Source organism: Perognathus longimembris, chromosome 17 (genome assembly GCF_023159225.1).
Source record: "Perognathus longimembris pacificus isolate PPM17 chromosome 17, ASM2315922v1, whole genome shotgun sequence".
NCBI lineage: Eukaryota > Metazoa > Chordata > Mammalia > Rodentia > Heteromyidae > Perognathus > Perognathus longimembris.
Window position 1 is genome coordinate 52607455 of NC_063177.1, and position 25833 is coordinate 52633287.

A 25833-nucleotide genomic window follows, 5' to 3' on the forward strand; every position below is an offset into this window, starting at 1 on the left:
TGAATTTCCAATCATTCTTTAGTTATACTTCCAATGTTTACATTTTCGGATCCAAAAATCAGAACACAAAGTTTCTACGAAAGGTTTTTTCTGTGTATCATTTCTGTGTGTAAGATGTTTTTATTTCTTAGAAAGTAACTTTATTTTTATTATTAAGGTATTGTACAGCATGGTTACCATTTCATAAGTCAGGCAATGTTTGTTTTCCTTTTTTTAAAATGCCAAACACCATGTAACTATCATTTTAATGATTATGCCCACATGAAAATCTAGATTGTCTCAGGCAATTTAATTTAGTAAGGTCATCAAAATTAAGTGTCACAGCTGAGGGCTTTCCCTACTAAAATGAACAATTCATTTTCCTTCCTCACTATTAGGGGAGGGCAAGAGAGGAAGGAGATCAAATACCACTGACTGAATGCCCAGCAACAGTCAAAAGCTATTATGTTGAGCAACCAAGCCGGGGACAAAAGGTGTACAGTGCTCCTAGAGTAATGACGGAGCTCCTGGAGGAAATCCCTGGGGTGTGGATGGGTGAGTGATGGTCTTGTTGGAAACTGCTAGTATGATAGGAGCAATACTTCTGCAGAGAAGGGAAGCAGGCAGAAAACGGGCCAAGTGCACACTCTCAGGTTAAGATTTCCAGTTACTTTCTTTCCCCCAATCGTCTTCAGTACTGCCTTGTAAGCCAGGCCCTATGGTTGGAGTGGTAAATCGTTCAATAGGGAAGTTCTACTGCACATAAAATACCTTTGTTTAAAAACACATAACCAGTGATTAGCAATCAAAATGTGAAAATAATTAGTATTTAGTAGTTAAAATCCTACTAATTATAAAAAAATCATGGCCTACCAGTAGGCACTAGCAGCATTACAAATGGAAGCCATCATGCTGCGTATCTTAAGCTTTCTCCGAGTGCTTAGCAAGTCCCTTTCAGTGTTAATTGCACTTAAAACACATTTTTTTAAAATTTAATCTCTGAAATCTGTTCATTTAAAAAATTTATATAAAGATAGGGGTCAAGTCACTACTTGCTCTACAGTTATATGAATTCGATAAAGATTCCACGCAGATTTGTGCATCAGGTAGGAGGAAGCAGCATACAGATGCTTTTGGAAGCACACCATATTTGTCCTGAGGACCCTTCAAAGCTTGGACTGCAGTGGCTTCAGGTGCTTGTAGTAAGATTCGTGGACCTGTAGGGAAAGGAGAAAAAAACATTGGTAAACAGCTTGCCATGTGTAACATACTATTGTGTGTGTGTGTGTGTGCTAGTATCAGGGCTTGAACTCAGGACTTAGAGAGCTCTTGCTCAGGTTTTCTTTTACTCATGACTGGAACTATACCAGTCAAACTACACCTTTTTTTTTTTCATGCTGCTTAACTGGAGCCAGAGTCTTGAGGACTTTTCTGCCCTGGCTGTTTTCAACCTCGATCCTTAGCACCTGCCAGTGGTGGACTAAAATAACATACTTTTTAAAAAATCATTTGAGCCAGCTCATTTCTGGCTTTTTTGGTGGTTAATTGGACAGAAGAGTCTCCTGGACTTTCCTATCTGAGCTGGCTTTGAACTGTGATGCTCAGATCTAAGCCTCCTAAGAAGCTAGGATTATAGGAATGAGCCACTGGCACCTAGCTGGAACACCACTACCCCCCCCCCCCCCCCGCCGACCTGGGGCTTAAATTCAGGGTCTGGGTACTTGTCCCTGAACTTTATTTTTTAAATTTTATTGTTAAGGTGATGTACAGAGGGGTTACAGTTATATATGTAAGGTAATGAGTACATTTCTTGTCATACTTGTTACCCCCTCCCTCATTTTTCTGTCACTTTCTCTCCCCACTAACCCCCCCCCCCCCCAATCCCTGAACTTCTTTTGCTCAAGGCTAGCTAGCCCTCTACCACTTGAGCCACAGCGCCACTTCCAGCCTTTTCTGTTTATGTAGTTCTGAGGAATTGAACCCAGGGCTTTATGCTTGCTAGGCAAGCACTCTTACCACTAAGCCACATTCCCAGCCTAGCTGGACTTTATCTGGATCTAAAACGAAGTAATTTTTTCTTGTTGTTGCTTTAGCAAACATAAAAAAAAATAGGGTCTTGTGATGTTGCCCAGGCTGACCTTGAACTTCTGGGCTCAAGTGATCCTGCCACCCTAGTCTCTTGAATGGCTATAGTCATAGGGGCACATCATGCTTGGCTCCCCCCAAATTGTTTTAAAACATATATGAAAAACAAAAACAAAAAAGCAACTAAAAGCCAAATCTAAGTTGAAATCTGGATGTTAATGGGATATTTCATGACAGTTAACTGGTATTGTGCTTGTTTTTAAAAAGTCCTTATATTTTAGAGTTACCTGTTACAATATGAATGGCTTAGAGTTGTTTTTAAGGCCATCCTCAGGAAGTGGGACATAGAGGGGATGGGATTGGAGGATTCTCATCAAGCATGTTGCAGTGACTTGATGGTGGTTAAAGCGAGACAAAGGGTACATACAAGTACAGTGCAGTATTGATTTTGGCACATGTTCAAAATATCCAGTTAGTTAATAAATATTTAGGAAAATTCAAACCCTACCTACTCATTGTAGGAACAATTCAGCTCTCTTTGAACCTCTTGAGTGAATAAAGCCACACAATCCCAAGTAGCCACAGGGCTTTCAATGGAGAACTGCTTTCCTGAGGCCTTTCACATTTCGGTGAAGAGCTTCAGTGGGCTGGGAGGATAGCTATGTGGCAGAGCAGTTGCCTAACATGTACGAGGCCCTAGGTTCCATCCCCAGAACCACGAAAAAGTGAAGAATCTCACAAAGTGGCAAGACTTTTTTTTTTTTTTACCTCTGTTTTGTTCAGGGGGGATCTCTTGGCCCACTCAAACAAATTATCATACACATTCCCATCATAGCGGCCGAGAATAGAGCCAAGGGTCACATCCTTAAAATCAAAGGCATCAACCAGAGCAACAGCATTGGGGCGGATTTCAGTGAGTAACTCCATTATACGCTGGTTTACTTGCGGAATCTGAGATACTGTCATGATATTCCCCTAGAAGAAACCCGAAGAAATTAATAAAATACTGAGACACATTTCCACACATAAAGCTATAAAAGAAATGACAATTACTTCTCTTAATAAAGCAAAACAACGTTGTAGAGAATACTGACCTGAAGGAAATCTCCTGACTTCTGATTGATTCCATACAGAGAATACAAGAGACATAAGTTCTTTAAGACAGATTGGATGGATTTTTCTTGAATGCTGAGGAGTTTTTCTGCAAAGATCTTAACTACCACATAGTGGCAGTGTGCCTAGATAGAAAGGAAACAATGCAGTGTGAATCCCATGGGAAAGACCCACCACAGTGACTAGGGACAAAGGGAAGGGGAAGACAGACAGGAAGGAGAGGAACCACCACTCACCTCACTTGCTCGAACAAGGTCAACAGAAGTTAGGTTCCATGCCACCTCCTTGTTCTTCCTATGACTCAGTGCAGTCTGAAGGTTTTTAGCAGCCATTTCTACTAATCTGTAAAGAATTCAAGGGGGAAAAACTGAGCTAAGGAAAATGACCCACAGAAGCTGGGCACAGGTGGCTCACACCTGTGATCCTACCTAGTCAGGAGGCTGAGATCTATCTACAGATTGCAGTTCAAAGCCAGCCTGGGCAGGAAAGTCTGTGAGAGTCTCAACTCCAATTAACCACCTTTTGGTGTGGCTCAAAGTGATAGAATGCTAGCCTTGAATGAAAAAGCTCAGGGACAGACAGCACACAGGCCCAGAGTTCAAGCCCCACAACCAGAAAAAGAAAATGACCTACAGTTCCCAGGCCGCCACTCATCTACCAGGGCCCCACCCTAGAGGCTCCAGGCTGGGTGAACTCACCTGGACGCACGGAGCTTGTATGCCTCAGTCAGGCTTTCAGGACTGTTGATGTCTACCACAGTCGGCCAGGCTGCCACCTGCTGCGGCTGGATGCGCTGACTGGGCAGGTCATTCAAGTAGGACACTGTGCCACAAACCAACTTCCCCGACAGCACCTGATTATAGCTTTTCATTAAGTACCTAAAAATCAGCAGAACATGTGCTTTCAGTAATTCGATTCCTGAAAATGGTTTCATGTCATGTGACAGGTGTTTCATAGTTAGCAGACTGACCTAGAAGATCAAAACACTGAGTCAGAGACAGATTGGGCTGTACCTAACCATGATACCCAACCACTGGATGCATATATGACCGTGTCTAAGTACCACCCCTTTGTATGACTGGTGCTAACAGCAATGCAAAACCCAAGCAATCAACTCATCTAGGTTAGGACATCTAGCCAATCTGTGCCTTACAGGTGATAAGAGAGAACACAGGGTAAGAGCAGTCAGTGAAAAAGACTCAAACTGATGGAGCTATTATGAATTTGATTCCCACCTGGCCATCTGTAGCAGCATGACGGTGTTTTCTCCCTCGAAGGTGCAGGCCGGGGTGAACGTGACATAAATATTGGGGATACCGCTGCAATGAGAATAGCCATGCCCACCACAAGCCATCCGACACTCTTCGATACCAGCATTTGCTATCCAGGTAGTGAAAGCCTTAAGTCCAGCAGTGAGGGCATGAAGCTGAGGGATAAGCACAGGTTGTGAGAACCCCTATGGTCTTGGAGTCCCTATTCCAGTGAGAAAACATGGACCCTCCTCTAACGATCAAAACTAGCCACTGCGCATGTCAACTAGAGAGGCAGGCACTGACTGGCTGGGGGCTTCCATAGTTCCTTCTAAGCTGTTCTACTGGTGTAACGATTCCTTTGGCTGACAAATGACCAACATGGTTCCGTGCTTAGGATACTTAAAAGACTGAAAAACCCACATTGACTCAAAGTTGTATCTTCACATGTGTTCCACTTTCTTTTTTCTTTTCTTTCTTTTTTGTGCCAATCATGGGGCCTGAGCTTGGGGCCTAGCACTCTTACTTGGCCTTTTCACTCAAGGCTGGTGCTCTGCTACTTGAGCCACAGCTCCACTCTGGCTTTTTTCCTGGCTAATTGGAGGTGTCTTTTTTTTAACTTTACATTAACATGTAATTATACAACCACACCAGGGGGCGCTCTTAACATTACAATGATGGTTAGCATATTTTAAAATACATGGTAGTCTCAGCTGACTAAATGGAAGGTTTTTTCTATGTAAGTAGTACTTGTAATGAGTCCTTATCTTTTTTTTTTTCCCCCCCCAGTCCTGGGCCTTGGACTCAGGGCCTGAGCACTGTCCCTGGCTTCTTTTTGCTCAAGGCTAGCACTCTGCCACTTGAGCCACAGCACCATTCTGGCCATTTTCTATATATGTGGTGCTGGAGAATCGAACCCAGGGCTTCATGTATAAGAGGCAAGCACTCTTGCCACTAGGCCATATTCCCAGCCCTGAATCCTTATCTCTTGATGGAGATAAGAGTCTTAAGAGACTTTCCTGCCTGAGCTGACTTTGAGTAGACATCCTCAGATCTCAGCCTCTGGAGTAGCTAGGATTACAGGCATGAGTCACCCAGCACTTGGTTTTGTTCTTCTTTCAATCATTAAAAGTTCTAAGATCATGGAGTTCTTTTCAGGAAATCCCTATGTGTCCTTTCTTCTGGATACGTCCAACAGGCAAAGGAGAACGTAAGGTGCCCACAAAGTGAATGGAGACCAAATACATACCTCAGGCAGCTCCGTCAGGTCCCCTTGGCCAATGCCCTCATTAACCCGATAGTAGGTCTCTTTCATGAATCTGCCTACGAATTGGAAAGCATAGGCAGTGGCCAGAAGTGGAAACAGTTTATATTGTTGTGTTTGGAAATCCAAAATCTGTGGTTCTGGATCCCTAAATGACATAGAAAAAGAAAATAAATATGGAACTTGCTGTGTGCCAAGTTCTAGTCTAAACACTGTGCTGAATTAATTGATTTTTTTTTTTTTTTTTTTTTTTTTGGCCAGTCCTGGGCCTTGGACTCAGGGCCTGAGCACTGTCCCTGGCTTCTTCCCGCTCAAGGCTAGCACTCTGCCACTTGAGCCACAGCGCCGCTTCTGGCCGTTTTCTGTATATGTGGTGCTGGGGAATCAAACCTAGGGCCTCGTGTATCCGAGGCAGGCACTCTTGCCACTAGACTATATCCCCAGCCCGAATTAATTGATTTTAATCTTCATAAAGACCCTGTTGTAAAAAGCTACCATCATCACCTTCATTTTACAAATGTGAGAAATGAGGGGTTAAGTCAAGCCCAAGCACACAGGGCTAAGCCAATGCAATCACCCACATTTGGGACTGCACCCTTACCCTGACTTGATTTCAGACTGGTGCCTCACGGCGCTGTATCGGACGGCAATGGTGCATGCCTTGGATAGAGACCGAGCTGCTTCTCCCACAAGGTACGACCTGACAAACACCATGGTCCCGTAGGTCAGCTTATTACTGACAGGCTTTACATACGTGCCATCTGGCTGCACCTAGAACAACAACATGGGTGGGTTGATGCTTGGCTCTGTGAGCCCGAGTGGCAGTTTAGTAGATCTCCATATGGGTATTCCTGGTGTACCAGCATGTCCAGGATCTGGCAACTTGTATGAAATACTAAATCCCACTCTCCACTCTGCCCCAATGAATCTCAAGCTCTTGGAGCAAGGCCTGACAATGAGTTTTTTACTTTCCAGGTGATTCTATAAGTGCACATAAACGCTTGAGAGCCACAGATTTAGTAAGCTAGATATGTTCTGCACCCCTGCCAACTCAACTGCTTTTGATTTCAATGTCTCAGCAAAAGCATCAGAATTAAAAATGTGTCACCTTTGGCAGCAGACTATTTCTTACGGCACCTACTCTGGATGTCCCTGCTCCTGTCTCCTATCTAACATACCTGTGCATACTTCATCAGCATGTTTTCTCTGGGAATACGATAGTTGTCCATTTTTAGGTAGCCATTATCCATCTCTTCATAACCAAACTTGGGGCCAATGTCTCCAACAGAAATACCTACCACAGAAAACAGGAAATACTTTTTCAGGGGGGGTGGTAGTGGCACTAGAGATTGAACCCAGGGCCTCATAGACATGCTAGGCAAAGGCTCCTATACCACCTCTTTTGTAGTATTTATTTTATTTTGAGACTAGATCTAAGTTGTTCTACCTGATGATCTTGAACTTATAATCCTTATGCCTCAGCTTCCTGAATGGTACAACTACAGGCATGTCTGAGACACTTAGGCTCTTCAATCCGTTTCTTTAGTTGTGCCTTAAATTTTTTGTAGAGAAAAGCGCTCATTTTAAATTTTACTTCAAGAGCAGATAAACAATCCTTACCTGGCAAAGGCTTGTGGGTCCCCAATTCACGAATGGGTACAATGAAGGCATGCAATCCGTAGCACTTCCCCTGAGTGTAGAGCTGAGCGAGAACTACGGCATGATTGGAAGTCTTTCCAACTGCAACATCAAAGACATCAAAGAGACAGGAGAAAAGTGAGATACCAGTACATTTTTAAAGAATGGACAAAAGCATGTTAAAGATGGTACAAAGCTGGGCACTGGTGGCTGGCATCTACAATCCCAGCTCCTCAGGAGGCTGAAATCTGAAGTTTAAAGCCAGTGTGGGCAGATAAAAATCATGACATCTCCAATTAGCCAGTGAAAAACTGCAACTTCAGATGTGGCTCAAGTGGTTCAAGAAAGCCAGCCATGAATAGAAAAGATGAATGAAAGCTCAAGCCTCTGAGTTCAAGCCCAAGTACAGGCACACAGGTGCACACAGGCGCGCACACACACACACACACACACACACACACACACACACAGCATAAGCCAGCTGGGCATGATGGCACAAGCCTACATCCTAGCACTTGAGAGGCTGATAGACAAGATCTTGAGTTTCAGACCAGGCAGGGCTACTGCAGCACTGTTGACTATAGCCAAATGGTGAAATGAGCCAGTGTCCAACATGCAGATACGTGGATAAAGAAGATATGGTACATATATACCATGGTGTACTACACAGCCATAAAGAAACTGAAGCCATGTTATCTACAGGAAAATGGAGGAATTGAAGAAATGAATGAGTGAATAACTGTACTACCTGTTCTATTCATTTTCATGCACCTATAACATTCACTAAATTCCTTGTTCTTCTCCCTTCAGGCCACACAGTTCAAAACTATAACCAATAGCTACTTACATGCAAACTGCAATGAAATAAAAGGTACAGTTCCGCCGTCACCTATCAGTATTTCAACTGTCCAAATGAAAAGGTAGGGGAGGGGGACTTCACTCAAGTAGTAGAGCTTCAAATCTCAGTACCAAAAAATTTTTAAAAAGCAAAGATTAAGAATATTTCATCATGGGGCTGGGAATATGGCCTAGTGGCAAGAGTGCTTGCCTCGTATACATGAAGGCCTGGGTTTGATTCCTCAGCACCACATATATAGAAAAGGCCAGAAGTGGCGCTGTGGCTCAAGTTGGCGGAGTGCTAGCCTTGAGCAAAAAGAAGCCAGGGACAGTGCTCAGGCCCTGAGTCCAAGCCCCGGGACTGGCAAAAAATAAAAATAAAAAAATGTAAGGCTGTGGCTGGGCACTGGAGGCTCACACCTATAATCCTAGCTGCTCAGAAGGCTGAGACCTGAGGATCACAGTTCAAACCCACTGGGGGGCGGGAAAGCCTATGAAACACTTATCTCCAATTAATCACCCAAAAAGCTGGAAATGGAAATATGGCTCAAGTGGCAAAGTGCTAGCCTTGAGCCAAAGAAGCTCAGGGACAGTGATCAGGCTAGCTATCCTTGAGTTCAAGCCCCAGGCCTGGTGCACACAAGCAAGCACACATGCACGCACGCACACGCGCACGCACACACACACACAATAATGCATATTAAAATATATACTTAATGTAAATTATAAAATCTAGGTTGGGAATGTGGCTTAGTGGCAGATTGCTTGCTTAGCATGCATGAGGCCCTGGGTTTGAGTCCTCAGTATGACATACACAGAAAAAGCTAGAAATGGCTCTGTGGCTCAAGTGGTAGAGTGCTAGCCTTGAGCAAAAGAAGTTCAGAGACAGTGCCCAGGTCCTGAGGTCAAGCCGCAGGACTGGCAAAGAAAAAAAAAAATCTGTCAACCACCAAATCCATACAAAATATATACTCCCCAAGCCAAAAGTACAGAATGAAAGAAGACACTAACTAAAAAATTCAATGTCGAAGCTATTTATAGTAAAATTTGCAGACAACTCAAATTTTTGGCAAGACAGCAATGACAATCTGTGGCAAAGCACCTGCCTGTCAAGTGCTGGCTCTGGGTTCCATCCCCAGCACTAAGGGAAACATGATGCGGGGGTGGGGGAGGGTATTATCTTTTTAAAGTGATATTAACATTTTAAATAGTATCGTCTCAAAACAACAGTACTATACAGAAATGCCTAAATGAAAATCTAAGAAAAGTCTGTAAGATAGTCATCATTTCTGTGGCACACAGAACACGGAAATCTATATAACATGTCCAAGAGGAGGTAAGGTAGCTTAGTGTAATTTAAGATGTGCAGTCTTAATAAGCTTTAAATTCTAAATATAATCTCATACTAGATCTACAACATATATAATAAATGTTAAACAAATTCACTTACGCCCACCGGGCCACCACTTAATGGATGTCACTGTGGGACTGTTGAGAATGAACTCCTGGGTTTTGGGGTCATACGTGGCAGTGGTTTCCAAGCCTCGGAGATGAGTCCCTGAGGAAAGAAATCATGTTCAATTCAGATAAAGCACAGTGGAAATAATCACTGCAGGGGAAGATCTAATGCCTACTCCCTTGAGTTCTAGGATTTCAGAGGAAAACAAAATGTAAGAGCAAGCATCTCCCACATTTCATGTCTGTACCATGATCCTGGGCATCGGTAACAGTTATTCAGATCAAAGAAAAGAAAATGTACAGGCAGTTTGGATTAAAAAAAAAATCCCAAACAGCAACAACGTACAAATCTAACAAGAGAAGCTCATTGCCATTTTACCCCATCTCCTAAGTTTCTTTTCTTTTTTTTTTTGGTTACAAGATCAGGACTCAAACTCAGTACCTGATGCTTTGCTCACTGGTTGGCACTCTACCAACTGAGCCATGAGTCCAACTCCTGATCTCTAAGTTTCAAGTGTGTCATTTCTGCCATCTCAGCCCCTTGGAGTGTGCCGCTAGGAACATGTGGCAGAAGCAGACTTCAGCTAGTTTCTGTAAGCTGAGAATTTTATCAGAATGATTGCTAGAATGGAAAATAAAAAAAGGCTTATTTGCTACAAAGACAGCGTGAATTTAAAAAAATTCTTCTTAATGCTAAACAGTAAAAGCCTGCATCACCCTACAGATTTTTTTAGGGGGCTGGTTATGGGACAAACTCAGGACCTGTGTGCTGTCCCTGAGCTTTTTTGAGCCACAGCTCCACTTCCAATATTTTGGTAGTTAATTGGAGACAAGAATCTCACGGACCTTCCTGCCCAGGCTGGTTTTGAATTGTGGATTTCTAATGCCAGGCCTTAACTTAATCCTAGTGTTCACAAATGTGATAAAGAAGAGTTCCCAGTTTTGTGTGTTTACTGGAAATAAGACAGACCAGGACATCTGCCAACAGTCTTTGAAGAGTTATAAGAATATGTCCTGGTGGCACTCTCTCTAATAATACTGAGCATAGCTAAGGACCTTTTATTTTTTCCTAGATTTGACATTTATTAGAATATAAATCTTTTAATTAAACTTTATTGACAAGGTGATATACAGAGGGGGTACAATTACATAATAAGGTAGTGAGTACATTTCTTATCTTCTTACATCTTCCCTCATTTTTCTTTCCCTTCCCTAGTTCAGATAAGCATATATACAATATCCAGTGTACCAAAATCATATACAGTGAGGACCTTTTAATCAGACCAGACCTCAGTGAACACCTGGAAATATTTAGAAACTTCCAAGTTGAGGAAAAGAAATGGCTAGCTTATATGCGATCTGAGTGGGAGTCAAGAAAGTAGGGACTTAGGAAATTCCTTTACCAAAGGAGATTATATAGAAAAAAAGGCACATTAAACATAACAAAGACAAAATGTTTTCAAATGTGTAATTGAACTGAATAGTGTTCTACTTTTGAGTTTTTCAAAATTCCTATAAAAGACTAGTCAGCCCTGAATAAGAAGAGCCTGGAGTGGAAAGAAAGTAAACCAAGGGCAGAGATACCAATTCGGCACAAATGATGAGAGGAACAGTTCCCACCCTCATTCCCTTCTAGGTTGGTTAAGAATGGCAAGAGGGGGCTGGGGATATAGCCTAGTGGCAAGAGTGCCTGCCTCGAATACATGAGGCCCTAGGTTCGATTCCCCAGCACCGCATATACAGAAAACGGCCAGAAGCGGCGCTGTGGCTCAAGTGGCAGAGTGCTAGCCTTGAGCAGGAAGAAGCCAGGGACAGTGTTCAGGCCCTGAGTCCAAGGCCCAGGACTGGCCAAAAAAAAAAAAAAAAAAAAAAAGAATGGCAAGAGGGGGTTGGGGGGTGGTGAGAAAAAAAGAAAGATGTTTCACATAGAGTTTGAAGCAAATGCCTGGGAATACTTTAAATTTCTAACTTTTGGCCAAGCTACCTTCAGAACAAATAACTTGTAGGCACAAAAGGTTGCATGCTTTGATTATAAGAAGTTACTCATTCCCCTTACACAAGTCAAAAAGCACACAAACCCATAATGTGTATTTCTTCTGAGACTTGTGAAGATTGCATTAGGGTATCAGTAGTAGTTAGTAGGTGATGAGTATAATGGATGGAATCAAGTTCTATGTACACAGATTCTATACAACTTGAAAAATCATTTGGGGGGCTGGGAATGTGGCCTAGTGGTAGAGGTGCTCACCTAGCATACATGAAACCCTGGGTTCGATTCCTCAGCACCACATATACAGAAAAAGCCGGAAGTGGCGCTGTGGCTCAAGTGGCAGAGTGCTAGCCTTAGCAAAAGGAGAAACCAGAGACGGTGCTCAGGCCCTGAGTTCAAGCCCCAGGACTGGCAAAAAACAAGAAGACTATCATATACGGACACGCTAGCAATTGCTAGCATTTGATGGGCACTTCTTATGTGCCTTGCTGGCAAAGCCTGCCCCACCCAGAAGGTAGACGGAATGCACTATACCATGACCCATCTCTGTTTGGGCATAAGTGCCAGTGATCTCCAAATTCCAAGCGGGCATGAAGAAGCGCTCCTGCTGCTCTGCAGTGGCCTGGTGAAGCAAGGTGGGCAGGAACATGCCCAAGTGAAGATCCAAAGGTTCAGGCCGCCCTCGGTGCACAAAGCTTCGAAGAATTACCAAGGATGGACATTTGAGAGAAGCATCATCAGGTGTGACAGAATCAACAATTTCGACAGAGCAAGGGAAGGAGGGAAAAAAAAACAAACAACCTTCAGTGAGTATGAATTAGTTAAGTGCACTTCATTATAGATGGGAGCACTGCCCCTTCCTGTATTACTTTATGATTCTCAGCAATTTTCATCCTCTGTGGCAGGAACCATCCAGAGATGTCAGCCCACACAGGAAAACATGGTGTGTATAAGGCAGGGACTCCAGTGTGATAGAGGAAATGAAAAATTTGGAAAGGTTGCACAGGATAGAGAATTTTAGGTGGCACAAGCGCTTACTCAGATGGGAAGGAGACAGAATGCAATACAGTCTCCTAGAGTAAGTAAGGTTTTGTTCTAGATGCGATTTAGTTAATGCTTCTAGGTAGGGCTACTTTGTCCACAGAACATCCAGTATCAGATCCAGATTGATCATGCCAAATATTCAGTCATGCTCTACTGAAACAAATTAATACAAAAATTGACAGTGCTCTTCATCTCAATAATTTCAGAAATTAAAAAGCATGCACTTTCTAGTGAAAATCATAACAATTACAAATACAGATTTGTGTACAGTAACTTTGCCACTACAATTACATAGTAAATATCACTAATGATAATAAACACCTTTGTTTCCGTTGTAAATCCACTTTCTGGGTTCATTATTTTCCACTAAATGTTTGCAAGCATTGTATAGGTATAGTGATGCATACTTGTAATCCCAGCACTCAGGAGGATGGAAAATTTGAGGCCAGTTTGGCCCACAAAGTGGGTAGAGGGCGTTCTTAAAAAAGACAAAAGCTGGGCACCAGTGGTTCATACCTGTAATTTTAGCTACTCAGGAAGCTAAGATCAAAGGCTCATTGTATAAAGCCACCCCGGGCAGAAAAGTCTGCCAAGAGTCTATATCTAATTAAGTAGCAAAAAGCTGGCCTGGGGATACGGCTCCTGTTAGAAAGCAGCCATGTGCAAGAGAGCCTGAGGCCTAAAGTTCAAACCCCAAGAAATGGAGCTCATCATCCATCTGTCATCCAGTTGGGGAAATTATCACACACGTGCAACATAAGACATACTAAAAAACCAAAGCTGGGCTGGGAATATGGCCTAGTGGTAAAGTGCTCGCCTTGTACACATGAAGCCCTGAGTTCGATTCCTCAGCACCACATATATAGAAAAAGCAGGAAGTGGAACTGTGGTTCAAGTGGTAGACTGCTAGCCTTGAGCAAAAAAAACCAAAAAAGCCAGAGACAGTGCTCATGACCTGAGTTCAAGCCCCAGGACTGGCAAAAAACAAAACAAAACAAAACAAAAAAACTAAAGCTGTCCTCAGAAGGATGCAAGTGGAAATTCCACAAGATGGTATCAGTTGTAGAAACTGAGCAAGGGGCTTGTAAGGCCTCTTGGTATTATGAATCTCAATCACTTCAAAATTAAAAAGAAAAAAAAAAAACCTCCATAAAAACAGCAGGAGATGAGAATGCCTTTTTTACTCACCAACAGGAATGCCAAGCATCTATTAATACTTTACCTTGGATTTCATACCAATGAAGTAATAAAAACAGTTGTGACTTTCAGCACAAATTTTAAAAAAGAAAGAAAATAAGGGGAAGTAGAGGCAGAATGACTGAGATTTCAAGGCCAGCTTAGGCAGTTACTAAGATCTTCTTTCCAAAAACAGAATAAAAACAAAAGGGTGTCACTCATGTGGTAGTGTTTGCCTAACAAGCTCTATTCCCTGGGTTCAGCCCTCAATACTACAAACAAAATAAATTTTAAAAAATTGAAAATAAACTAGTAGTCACCTGGAGTGTAGCTCAATGGTAGAATTTTTGCTTAGTATGCTCAAGATCCTGGTTTAGTCCCCAGCATTGTTCCCACAACTCAGTAAAGACGTGTGTGTGTGTGTGTGTGTGTGTGTGTGTGTGTGTGTGTAATAATAAGCACTGTTATCACAAAATATACTTAGCAGGGCAGTGGATCAAACCATTACCATCAGAAACTCTTTTGAAATGTTACAAAAAGAAAAGGAGAGGTTTTTTTTTAAACCAAGTATTTGTTGTAAAAAGTTGATTACTCATGATAATGATTAGATAATACTTTAAAATCATTTATTATAAAATAACAAAGTGGGGCTGGGAGTATGGCCTAGTGGCAAGAGTGCTCGTATACATGAAGCCCTGGGTTCGATTCCCCAGCACCACGTATATAGAAAAAGATGGAAGTGGTGCTGTGGCTGAAATGGTAGAGTGCTAGCCTTGAGCAAAAAGAAGCCAGGGACAGTGCTCAGACCCTGAGTCCAAGGCCCAGGACTGGCAAAATAATAGTAATAATAATAATAATAATAATAATAATAATAATAATAATAAAAATAACTAAGTAAAATAACAAAGTACCAACATTGTACTGGCAAAGTGGTAGTTCTTTTTAACTGTAACATCTCTATCCACAAGGTACAAGGCTGGAAAGGCTAAGAGCCCACACAGGACACAGACACATCACCATTAATAATAAATGAGAGAGGAATAAAATTAAAACAGCATCTCTATGCACAGCATGATTATAATCCTAGGAAATCAATAGCAACAAAACACCAGCTATATTAAGTAAACTGAGAACAGAAATAATAGGCTGTAAGGGTGAAAATCAACTGCGTTAAGATCATTCACTTAGAATCTCCAGTGAGGAGAAAGACAATTTATGAAGGAGCCAAATTTAAAATTTTAAAGTTTGTTCAGCAACTTAGCCAAGGATATTAAACATTTACTTTAAATCTTAGAATGTGGCTTAGTGGTAGAGTGTTTGCCTTAGCATGCATGAAGCCCTGGGTTCGATTCCTCAACATCACATAAACAGAAGAAGCCAGGAAGTGGGGCTGTGGCTGAAGTGGTAAAGCCTTGGGCACAGAGAGGCTCATGGACAAAGCCCAGGCCCTGAGTTCAAGCCCCAGGACTGAACAAAATACACACACACACACACACACACACACACACACACACACGGCCCTGCATTCAATTCCCAGAATAAATAAAAATTTAAGAGAATACTACTAACTCCTAATGCACCATGAATAAAAAATATATAAGGGCTGAGTGCCAGTGGCTCACGCCTATAATCCTAGTTATTCAAGAGGATGAAATCAGTTGTTGTTGGTTGTAGGGCTTGAATTCAGTGCCTGGGAGGTGTCTCTGAGCTCTTTTGCTCAAGGCTAGTGCTTTACTTGGAGCCCTGGGGCCAGTAACGGTTTTCTGGTGGTTAACTGGAGATAAGAATCTTACAGACTTTCCTTCCTGGGGTTGGCTTTGTACTGATCCTCCTATCTCAGCCTCCAGAATAGCTAGGATTACAGGTGTGAGCCACTAGCACCCAGCTTGGACTTTTATCTCCAAACAACCACAAAAGAAACTGAAAGTAGAACTGTGGCTCAAGCGGTTAAATATTATTAGCCTTGAGCAAAAGAAGCTCAGGGACAGCATCAAGGCCTTGAGATCAAGCCTCAAGACCAACACCACACACACACACACACACACACACACACACACACACACACAAAGATATACAAGAGAATGGGAGTAGGATGAGGAAGAACAAGAAGTACCTAATTCCCATCTGAGAGGACTAACAGTTCCCTAAAGAAAATACTTTAATACAACACTAATTTTTTTTGTAAGCTGGGCGCCAGTGGCTCACACCTGTAATCCTAGCTACTCAGGAGGCTGAGATCTAATCTGAGAATGATGGCTCAAAGCCAGCCTTGGCAGAAAAGTCCCCAAGAGACTCTTATTTCCAATTAACCACTCAAAAACCTGGAAGGGGGCCGTGCCTCAAAGTTGTAGAGTGCTAGCTAGCCTTGAGCAAAAGAGCTCAGGGACAGCGCCCAGGCCTGAGTTCAAGCCCCACAACTGAAAAAATTAATAATAATAACAATGTGTAATACAGTTCAGGTTCCAGAAAAAAAAAACTACTATGAAATTCTACAGCAGGCTAGAAAGAACAGGAAATGAGCCATCATTTGATGGACATAAGATATCTAGAAAAATCATATGGAATTTTATTTTCACACTATATCATACACAAATTAAAGCACTCAAGATAAACCAAACCAAAGGAGAAGAAAACAGAAAATAACTATTTGAGGTATGAAAAGGAGAAAATTTACAACTACTCAGAGAAAGCATGTTGAATACATAAGGCTAATGTTCAATAGAGCAAGTAATACTGGAAAAAAGATGGATACACCACCATCAGGTAAGACCAATATACAGATCCTATTTAAGTAATACTCAAGAGAAAAAAAAACAACCTCATTTTATACACAGGAAATGCAAACAACAAATCAAAATAGGCAGTGATATCCAGGCTCACTAACAATGGAACGCTGACACTTAGCTCCAGCTCTTTGCTGGCTCACTGGAGATGGAGAGTCGCACTGGTCTGCCTTCCCTTCTGGGTCCTCACAGCCTCAGCCTCCTGAGTAGCTGGGGGTACAGGTCTGAGCCTATGTGCCTGATGCCCAATTGAACAATTAAAAATTGGCTGGTGGCCGGTGGCTCATGCCTGTCATCCTAGCTAGTCAAGAGGCTGAGATCTGAGGATGGAGGTTCAAAGCCAGCCTGGGCAGCAAAGTCTGTGAGACGTATCTCCAGTTAACCACCAGAAAACTGGAAGTGTCGCTGTGGCTCAAGTGGAAGAGTGCTAGCCTTGAGTTGAGTTCAGAGACAGCACCCAGGTCCTGAGTTGAAGACCCACAACAACCAAAAAGAAAAAAGAAAAATCTTAAATCTTACCTACCTATTAAAGTGACTAAATAAAATGACCAGGTTGAGATGGCTTTTAGGAGAATTATCACTATATGTAAGCTTTACATCCCTAAACAATAATTTTACTAGGAAACATCCCTACCTTGAACTGGTCAACATGTATAAACAGCAAGCATACTACCTGCCTTGTGATCTAAAGAAATACGCGGTCATGGTGGTAACGCTGGACCACGTGCTACAGGCCACTCCTTCAAACCCAGAACCGTCAGGGAGAGCTCTTCTTCAGCACAGGCCATGACCTTTGAGTGATGTCACAGAGCAGGTATGTAAGGTTTCCCGGCATGCCTTTACAGGGAAGGCACACTCTAGAGGGAAAAGAGAAAAGCTCACGGGACACTCTACAGGTGACTGACTTGCCTCTTAATGTAGAGGGACTTTACTGTCTTCTGAAGCTAACACTGTCATATAATACAAACTAATCAACCAACTGACTAGCTTACATACATGTCAATGACCAAAAGTGAAGGAAGAACATAAATTTGAATTACCAAAATTTCAGCAGGAAGCAAAACTTTACCTTACAAAAAGGCAAAACTGGCCCAAAATGTACTGAACTAGAAGCCATGTGGGGAAGAAAATTCAAAATACAACCTTGCCTAGAGCAACATGGGATCAAAGCCCAATTTCTATTTTTATACCAGTAAGTTCAGAATTTTATTTCTTCTAGTCTCAGTCTGAAATTTAGAGAAAATACATGTGATGTATTTTTATAAGTAAAGGCAGAAACATTAGCCCAATACGCCCCCAGGATATTTCACAGGTAATGTCTCCTATGAACAATGCATGATTATTAAAGTTAAATACAATCTACAATAAGGAATACTAAAACAAGCCAGGTGCTGGTGACTCACACCTGTAATCCTAACTACTGGGGGGGGGGGAGAGGGGGGCTGAGATCTGAGGACTGTGCTTTAAAGCCAGTTCAGACAGAAAAGTCCACAAGACTCTCATCTCCAATTCATCATGGAAAAGCCAAAAGTGAAAGCTCAGAGACAGTGTCCAGGCCATGAGCTCAAGCCCCAGGACTGGCATACACACACAAAGAATACTGAAACAAAACATGACATTGCTATACTAAAAGGTATTTTAAGATGACAAAATACAAATGCTGACATGTTACACGTAGGCGTGCAGCCTGAGTACTTGTGTAAGTGCATACTCCAGGAAAGAATGTCATCTTCCTTGCCTTAGGCAACCTTTTGTCAGCCTGTAAATTCAGCCCCTGTGGGCCTGACACTGGAGTCCCTGGTGTTTAGTAAGGTATTTGTAGCAGAAGACCATAAACCGAACTAGTCCTCACAGAGATTAGGCTAAACATTTTCCTTAGGCCAATTCATAAACCAAAAAGCAGCCAAATAATAAAATGAAAATTTCCAGATTCTCTTAACACTTCTTCTTTGCCTTTCTTTACTCCTTTTGTTTTGATAGTGAAGGAAGAGACTGAGCAACTCCCTCCTCATTTAAACTGGAAGTCTTGATGTGGGTTGCCCAAGTACCCTCAAATTCAGACTAACCGTGGCCCATTTCCGTCTGGGCGTAGGTGCCAATTATCTGGAGTTGCTGGGATGCGTTCAGCCATTTCTCTTGCTGAGCAGTGGTGCCCTGATTCAGCAAGGTAGGAATAAACATGGAGTAATTGAGGCCCACAGGTTCCACAAAATTGACCAATTGTAGTCTACAGGAGAGAAAAAAAAAGGATCTCAGCCTTACTCTAGAAACTACTGGTAATCCATTCATTCCTGCCAAATACGCTTGACCCTCAGGATGAAGACTGAAAAGCTGAAACCCCTTTCTTATGACATTAAATGGAAAACTGACCATTTACTAACTCTAAAAGCCAATAGCAGGACCTGATGGTATCCCCTCTTCCTAGAAGCCTTTCAACACCACAATGCCTTTTTACTTTGTCTTTTCTTTTTTGGTACTGGGGATCGAACCCAGGACGCTGCACTTGCTTGGCAAGCGCTTTGCCACTGAACTACATCCCAGCCCCTGCCTTTTTACTTTGCTCCTTTTCTGGTGCTGGGGATGGTAGCTAGAACCTCACATATACCAAGCACAGAGTCTACACCACCTAGCCACATCTCCAATTCCCAGAATTCCCTTCCCATCTACACTTCAACCAAAACAATTCATTTCTGTTGGTGTTAATTTGCTGGTTTGACAGGGATTACATTGTTTTAAGATCCCTGGGATTTAAATATTTACATACAAACTGTCACAAAACTCACAAAGAACACTTTCCACTTCTCAGTCTGTTTGGTATACCAATAACCAACGTAACCTTTTCTGCTGACTAGAAAACTATTCTGGTAATGAAGAAAACAATAACATTATTGCAAATTATGACTGGTTCGATGTGTTAGCTTGAGTGTTTTTGCATTACTTTCAGATTTTGCTTGTTTCAAAGACCAAGAGGCATTCCACAACACATTTATTTATAGAATTATTAACAAAAGCTCCTAACACTATTAAAACTCTCTTTCCCTAGATGATCTAAGTAAACATTGAGAAGAGAATCCATGAAATATAATATAGATTACACACACTATTTAATGTTAGCTATGTTGTCCTACAGATTTTCTAAAGGTCTGTTGTATACATTTTCGCTTGTATTTTATCATTTTTCTCCAAGTTTTTTGTTTTAGTTGACAAAAGTGATGCACATATACGTGTTGCATGCTTACATTTTATATCAGTGCAACCAAATACCTGAGCCGAAATACTTAAGGATGGAGACTGGAGACATTTTGCTCAGGGTTGCAGAGGTTTCGATCCATCCTGGAGGTAAGAGTATGGTGAAGCAGAGCAGTGCAATTCACAGCAACCAGGAAACAGAGGTATATGGTATACCTGCACTTTGACCTGTACTTTGTATGCCTAAAGAGCTGAAAGTACAGTTTACATATCATCCAAGCAATCTTGACTTCTGTAGGCATATCTAGACATGCTGCCACCACCAGTTTATTTTGGCTTATGAAACAGCACAGCATGGACCAAGGAAGGGAGCGAAGAGCTTCATTCCACTGTGGGGAGACCCTGAAGCCATCCACCAGCCTTAGAAGGAAGTAGTAACAACTATACTGTACATTCTTCCTGTCTTATTTCCTAAATAAATCACAACCCACTTAGCAACAAATCCCATGGAGGCTCTTAGATATTAAATACTTCCAATTAACCAAATAATTAATGGTTACAAATTCTATCAAAGGAAATAACTTTTGTGCCCAAATTATGCTTGTAAAAGTCAACAAAAGCTGTTCATCCGCATCAGTGAAAATGTTTTCTCTGCTGCCAATAGTCTCAATCATACACTGAGGGTAAAAGTCGCTTTTTAGTGGGGGTTGTAGCTCAGTGGGAGATTGCTGGCCTAGCAAGTACAAGGGCCTAGAGAACAGAGGAGAAAAAAGAGGAGGAAAAGGGAGGGAGAGAAGTGGAGAGCAGGAAAGAAAATCACATTTCAGGAATTCTGGGTCAAACACGTAAGCCAATAAATAACTAACTAGTAAACATCCAAATAAACAAATCTAAGCTAGGAGCATGGCTCAAGTGGCAGAGTCCTTGCTTAACAAGCATGAGACCCTAGGTTTAAACTCCAGCTCTGGGGGGGGGGAAAATCCATACTCTAGGCCTTCTACTGCCATCCATTGTTGGTTTAACCTGGAAGGAGTATGAAGAAGAGGCAAGGTAGTTTTCAAGAACTGCAGGTGAGCAGCATCTCTCTCATCCCTGTATACAAGTTCCCTAATTCCAAAAACGCACTTCTCACAGAAACAGGCACTAAAAGGCTGGTGAGGTGGACGCATGTGTGTACGGTCGACCGTCCCAGGCAAGAGCGGCACCGTATTCCATGCAGGCATTCTGTGGTTTTCTAAAACCAACAGCCACACATTTCCACTTCCCTTTCTAAGTACATAGGAAAGGGACATACTAGAATTTCTGAGAAAAAAAGCACTAATTAAGGTGCCCCAAATCTTACAACTTCAAGCATTCTATTTCCTATGGGGGAAATGAGAGAGCTGAGTATTCTAGTTAAGTACTCTGAGACTTATAAAATGTTACAATAAGGACCTTAATCCAAAGGTAATTTTAGGAAATGGTAAAAAATGGCACGCGCGCGCACACACATACACACACACACACACACATACCATTAAATAGTTTTTGTTCTTAAAATGCTAAGATTTTCTTTTGTGAGGCTATGTGAAGTTAATAACTCAAAAACAAAATGCTTCAAATGCCTGTGTTTAAATGTCTAATCCCTCCTGAAGATGCTTTCTGAGAACTAGCTTTACTTAACTTTGTAATTTTCTGAGTGTGCTCTATCACTGAGCTATACCTCCAACCTCAATGAAACCACCTTGAAGAACCATAGATCCTCATTAAAATTTCAAATAAGACTTTTATAATTTTCCTTTTTTTTTTGCCAGTCCTGGGGCTTGAACTTGGGGCCTGGGTACTGTCCCTGAGCCTCTTTTGCTCAATGCTAGTACTCTACCACTTGAGCCACAGCACTACTTCCAGCTCTTTCTGTTTATGTGGTGCTGAGGAACCAACCCAGAGCTTTATGCATGCCAGGCAAGCACTCTACCACTAAGCCACATTCCCAGCCTGTAATTTTCCTTTCAAAGCAAATTAGTTAAAAGACAAAATTACAATGATGATTAGGAAATCACTGGTGTTCCTCAAGCAGCAAGGTCTCACATACTTAAGGACTGGACAGAACAGTTTTAATGTTCAAGTTGAAAACAGCAGCTGTAATTCCCATTTTTGGGTGGTTAATTGGAGATAAGAATCTCAGACTTTCAGGCCAGGGCCGGCTTTGAACTGTGATACTCAGATACAAGTCTTCCGAGTAGCTAGGATTATAGGTTTGAGCCACTGGCTTCCAGTTTTAAGTTGAAAACACTTAACAAGTATTTTACTAATATCCAGTCCACTTCAAAACAGGCTTATATATTTTCTTTTGTGTTAGAAGGAAATGCTTTAAATCCTCAAAAAATATAACTGTATTTTAGTGTCTGATGGTATTTTTTTCTTACTGGTACATTATATGCTCAAGGCTAATTTGAGGGCAAAACTAATTTTCAGTTTTACACCAAGCCCCTGTTATATTATAGGAATGTCAGAAGGATGTCAAAGGATGGATTAAAGTTTGTACCTTTAATATGTCACACAAAACCACTGGCTGCAAAGCTAATAAAAAGAAAAAAGTAATAATACTAATAAAAAAAAAAAACCTGGCTAGTGTCCATGGATCTTTAGCCCACATAAAGAGCTTTGTCCTAGTTCATTGTGATTTCATTTGAATCTGGTTATGAAATCTACTCCACTTCTGAAACATGCTGCATCATCCACTTAAAACAACAACAACAGCCACCTCTCTTCTTCCATTTGTTTTAGGGAATACTGGGCTTGAGTTTGGGGCCTTGAAGCCATTTCTTTTGCTTCCACGACTCTTAAGCTTGAGCCACACTGCTAATTCTGACTTTTTGCTGATTAACTGGAGGTTAGAGCCTCTCAGGGACAGAGTCCACCAGCTACCACCTACAATCCTAACTTCTCAGGAGGATGAGATCTGAGGATCATGGTTCAAAGTCAGCAGGAAAGAGCTTGAGATTCTTATCTAACCACCAAAAAGCCTGAGTTTCTAGTGGTAGAGTGCCAGTCTTGAGTGAAAAGGCTAAGGGAGAGTATCCGGGCCCTGAGTTCAAGCTTTAGTACTGGGACACACACAAAAAGGGGCTTCTCAGATTTGTCTGCCTGGGCTGGCTTTGAACTCAGGTCCTTAGATTCAGCCTCCTGAGTAGCTAGGATTATAGGTTTGAGCTACCAGTGCCTGGATAATTTTTACTAAGTTTTTAAAGTACCATAATTTGCCAGGGTGTACTCTATATCAAGAAACAAAAGTATTTAACTGGGCATTTAGTATTCACGCTGGGTTTTATTAATTGGTGACTACTTTGATTTGCAGTACAATAACTAAATATAAAAGTAAAATAATGAGTAAGCAAATGAACATTTGGGCGAATATGAGGGCTTGAATTCCAGGCCTGTACTCTGGCAAGGCTTTTTAAATCATGGCTGGAACTTTATCACTTTGAACATTGACCCATGCCTCACTCCCTGCTTTTTTTTTTTTTAAAACTGATTAATTGGAGATAAGAATTTCTAGGCTCTATCTGCCTGGGCTGGCTTCAAACCCCAATTATCAGATCTCAGCTTCCTAAGTAACTAGGATTCCAAGTGTGAGCCATCAGTACAGTGCTTGGGAATTTTTTTTTTTTTTTTTTGGTCGGTTGTGGGGCTTGAACACAGGGACTGGGTACTGTCCCACAACTTTGTTGCTCAAGGTTAGCACTTTACCACTTTGAGTCACAGCTCCACTTCCTATTTTTGGGTGGTTTATTGAAGATAAGAGTCTCACAGACTTCCTGGCTGGGTTGACTTTGAACCACGATCCTCAGATCTTAGGCTCCTGAGAAGCTAGGATTTCACAGGTAGGAGTCTCTAGTGCCTGGCTATAGAGAATCTTTTTTTTTTTTTTTTTTTTTTTGGCCAGTCCTGAGGCTTGGACTCAGGGCCTGAGCACTGTCCCTGGCTTCTTTTTGCTCAAGGCTAGCACTCTGCCACTTGAGCCACAGCACCACTTCTGGCCATTTTCTGTATATGTGGTGCTGGGGAATTGAACCCAGGGCCTCATGTATATGAGGCAGGCATTCTTGCCACTAGGCCATATCCCTAGCCCTAGAGAATCTTTTTGACAGATGAAACTTAGTGGAGTTTTGAGAAAATTCTTCAAATTGCTTTGAGGATTTTTCCCCCCTAATAAGCTAGTTTATCTTCACAATAATAACCAATCAACTTGAAAACAGATACCAAATGCATTAGAGGCAGTAGTATAAGAGAGGAGTAATAATTACTATGTTTCATTCATCTTGGTTCCTGAAAGTGTAAGTGATAAAATTTCGGTTTTTTTTACAGTGCTAGGAACTGAACCTAGGGCTTTGAACATGCTAGGCAAGTGATCCACCATGGAGGCTACATCCCTACCCCAAATTTTATTTTACTTTTTGTCAGTCATGGGGTTTGAATTCACAGCCTGGGTACGGTCCCTGAGTTCTTTTACTCAAGGCTAGCACTCTACCACTCCACTCCTACAACTCCACTTCCGGTTTTCTGGTGGGTAACTGGTCTTGTGGACTTTCTTTCCCAGGTTGGTTTGAACCTGGATCCTAAGATTTCAGCCTCCTGAGTAGCCAAGATTACAGCTGTGAGCCACCAGTAACCAGCCCCAAATTTTATCTTTGTTGATAACAATATTGGAGCTCTTGTAAGTTGTAAAAACTTAACAGGAATGAGCATCCTAGAGATGCTTTAAGCCAAAATAATCGTGTACTACAGTGTTTAGTAAGGATAAGGAGAAAAATGTCCCCATTTCTATGTGTAATTTAAAAAGCACAAGAACAAACTGTCTGAAAAGGACATACTCTCTCCAACACTAGGACCAAGGCAGACAGGTTTTTATACACCCGATCTTAGCTTGATCTTAGCCAAAGGCGAGGAAACTAACCAAGGTACTCATGCCCAAGACAGCATTTAAGTTTCAATCCATTCTGCAAAGCTGGGTTCTTACAATTCCATATTCCTTCTAAGGCTGACTGAAGTTTTTCATCCATCCTTCCATGAATGAAGACTCTCATCAGCCAATAAGAATATGATCTTCTACTGCCTCAAAATACGAAATGTCTTGGGTCATCAATAGAAAAAAAACAAAACCCTTCAAAAAATCAGAAAATTGAGCAAGCTTCCTTTTTAAAACAAGGGAGTAGGCATTTCACATGTAAATAACTCAAAACTAACATGCCTGGAGCAAAGTAAGTTTTAAATGGAGATTTTTTTTTAAGTTGAGAATGAAAACTCTAGCATGTTTATTCATGCTAGATACCATAGATATCACATTATTTTTTTTTGCACACATAAAACCTTAAACTTGGACCTTCAAATGTCAGGCACAAAGCCCAACAGCCTCCAGGAAACTGTACAGTCTGGCTTTTCCTCGCTCTGGCTTTCAGGGAAGGATACCTACTTTTTAAACCACATGATCTCTTCAGGATCTGCAATGTCAAACTCCCTCATCTTCTTTACCATGATGGCACTCTTCTTGACAGCTGCCTCGTAACGCTCGCTGCGCGTGAGGAAGTTATAGTCCTCATGCTGGAAATCTGGGTCATTCACGATCAAGTCCTCTGCAGAGAAGAGAGTTAAGAGAACCAGACTGACATCACCTCCCCTCCTCAGTCAGCCGGCCCGGAACCCTCACCCCGGGGAAGCCCAGGCTCGCCCCCGCCCCAGCCCCCCCAAGCCCTCAGCTCCTCACCCAGGTGGGGGGGGGGGCGGTTCCCAAGCCCGGCTGGGTGGGGCGGGGACGGCCTAGCCGGCCGCACTCACCGATCTCCCGACGGCGCCGGGTGTTCTCGGGGCTGCCGTCGAGGATGTGCGTGATGAGCTCCGGGTTGAAGGCGGCGGAGGCCCGCTCCTTGCGCAGGTCGGGGTTCATGGTGTCGGCCGGCGCCGGTGGCGGGGAGGGAGCAGCAGCGGCGATGGCGGCGGAGTCCGACTTGGGCCGCGCCAGCCGGGGCCCAGCCTTAAGAGCGGTCCCCC

The 25833-nt window shown here is 42.2% G+C and overlaps 1 protein-coding gene across 3 annotated transcripts; it reads right to left on the reverse strand.

The window, feature by feature from the left end:
* On the reverse strand, window positions 1-25802 carry Acox1 (acyl-CoA oxidase 1). 3 transcript variants are annotated; one of them, XM_048366423.1, is made up of 14 exons: window positions 25621-25802; window positions 25259-25418; window positions 12149-12309; window positions 9617-9724; window positions 7312-7431; window positions 6870-6985; window positions 6293-6462; window positions 5677-5839; window positions 4413-4603; window positions 3876-4055; window positions 3414-3519; window positions 3159-3302; window positions 2833-3039; window positions 1-1196 (listed from the first exon to the last, which is right to left on the reverse strand). In XM_048366423.1, the coding sequence occupies exons 1-14, from the start codon at window positions 25727-25729 to the stop codon at window positions 1146-1148; spliced, it is 1986 nt and encodes a 661-aa protein (XP_048222380.1). In that variant the 5' UTR covers window positions 25730-25802; the 3' UTR covers window positions 1-1145. The 3 variants fall into 3 exon arrangements, with proteins under 3 accessions (XP_048222380.1, XP_048222379.1, XP_048222381.1); XM_048366422.1 differs by lacking the exon at window positions 12149-12309 and adding an exon at window positions 18684-18844; XM_048366424.1 differs by lacking the exons at window positions 25259-25418; window positions 25621-25802 and adding an exon at window positions 18684-18748.
* Between the last annotated feature and the right edge of the window lie 31 nt (window positions 25803-25833).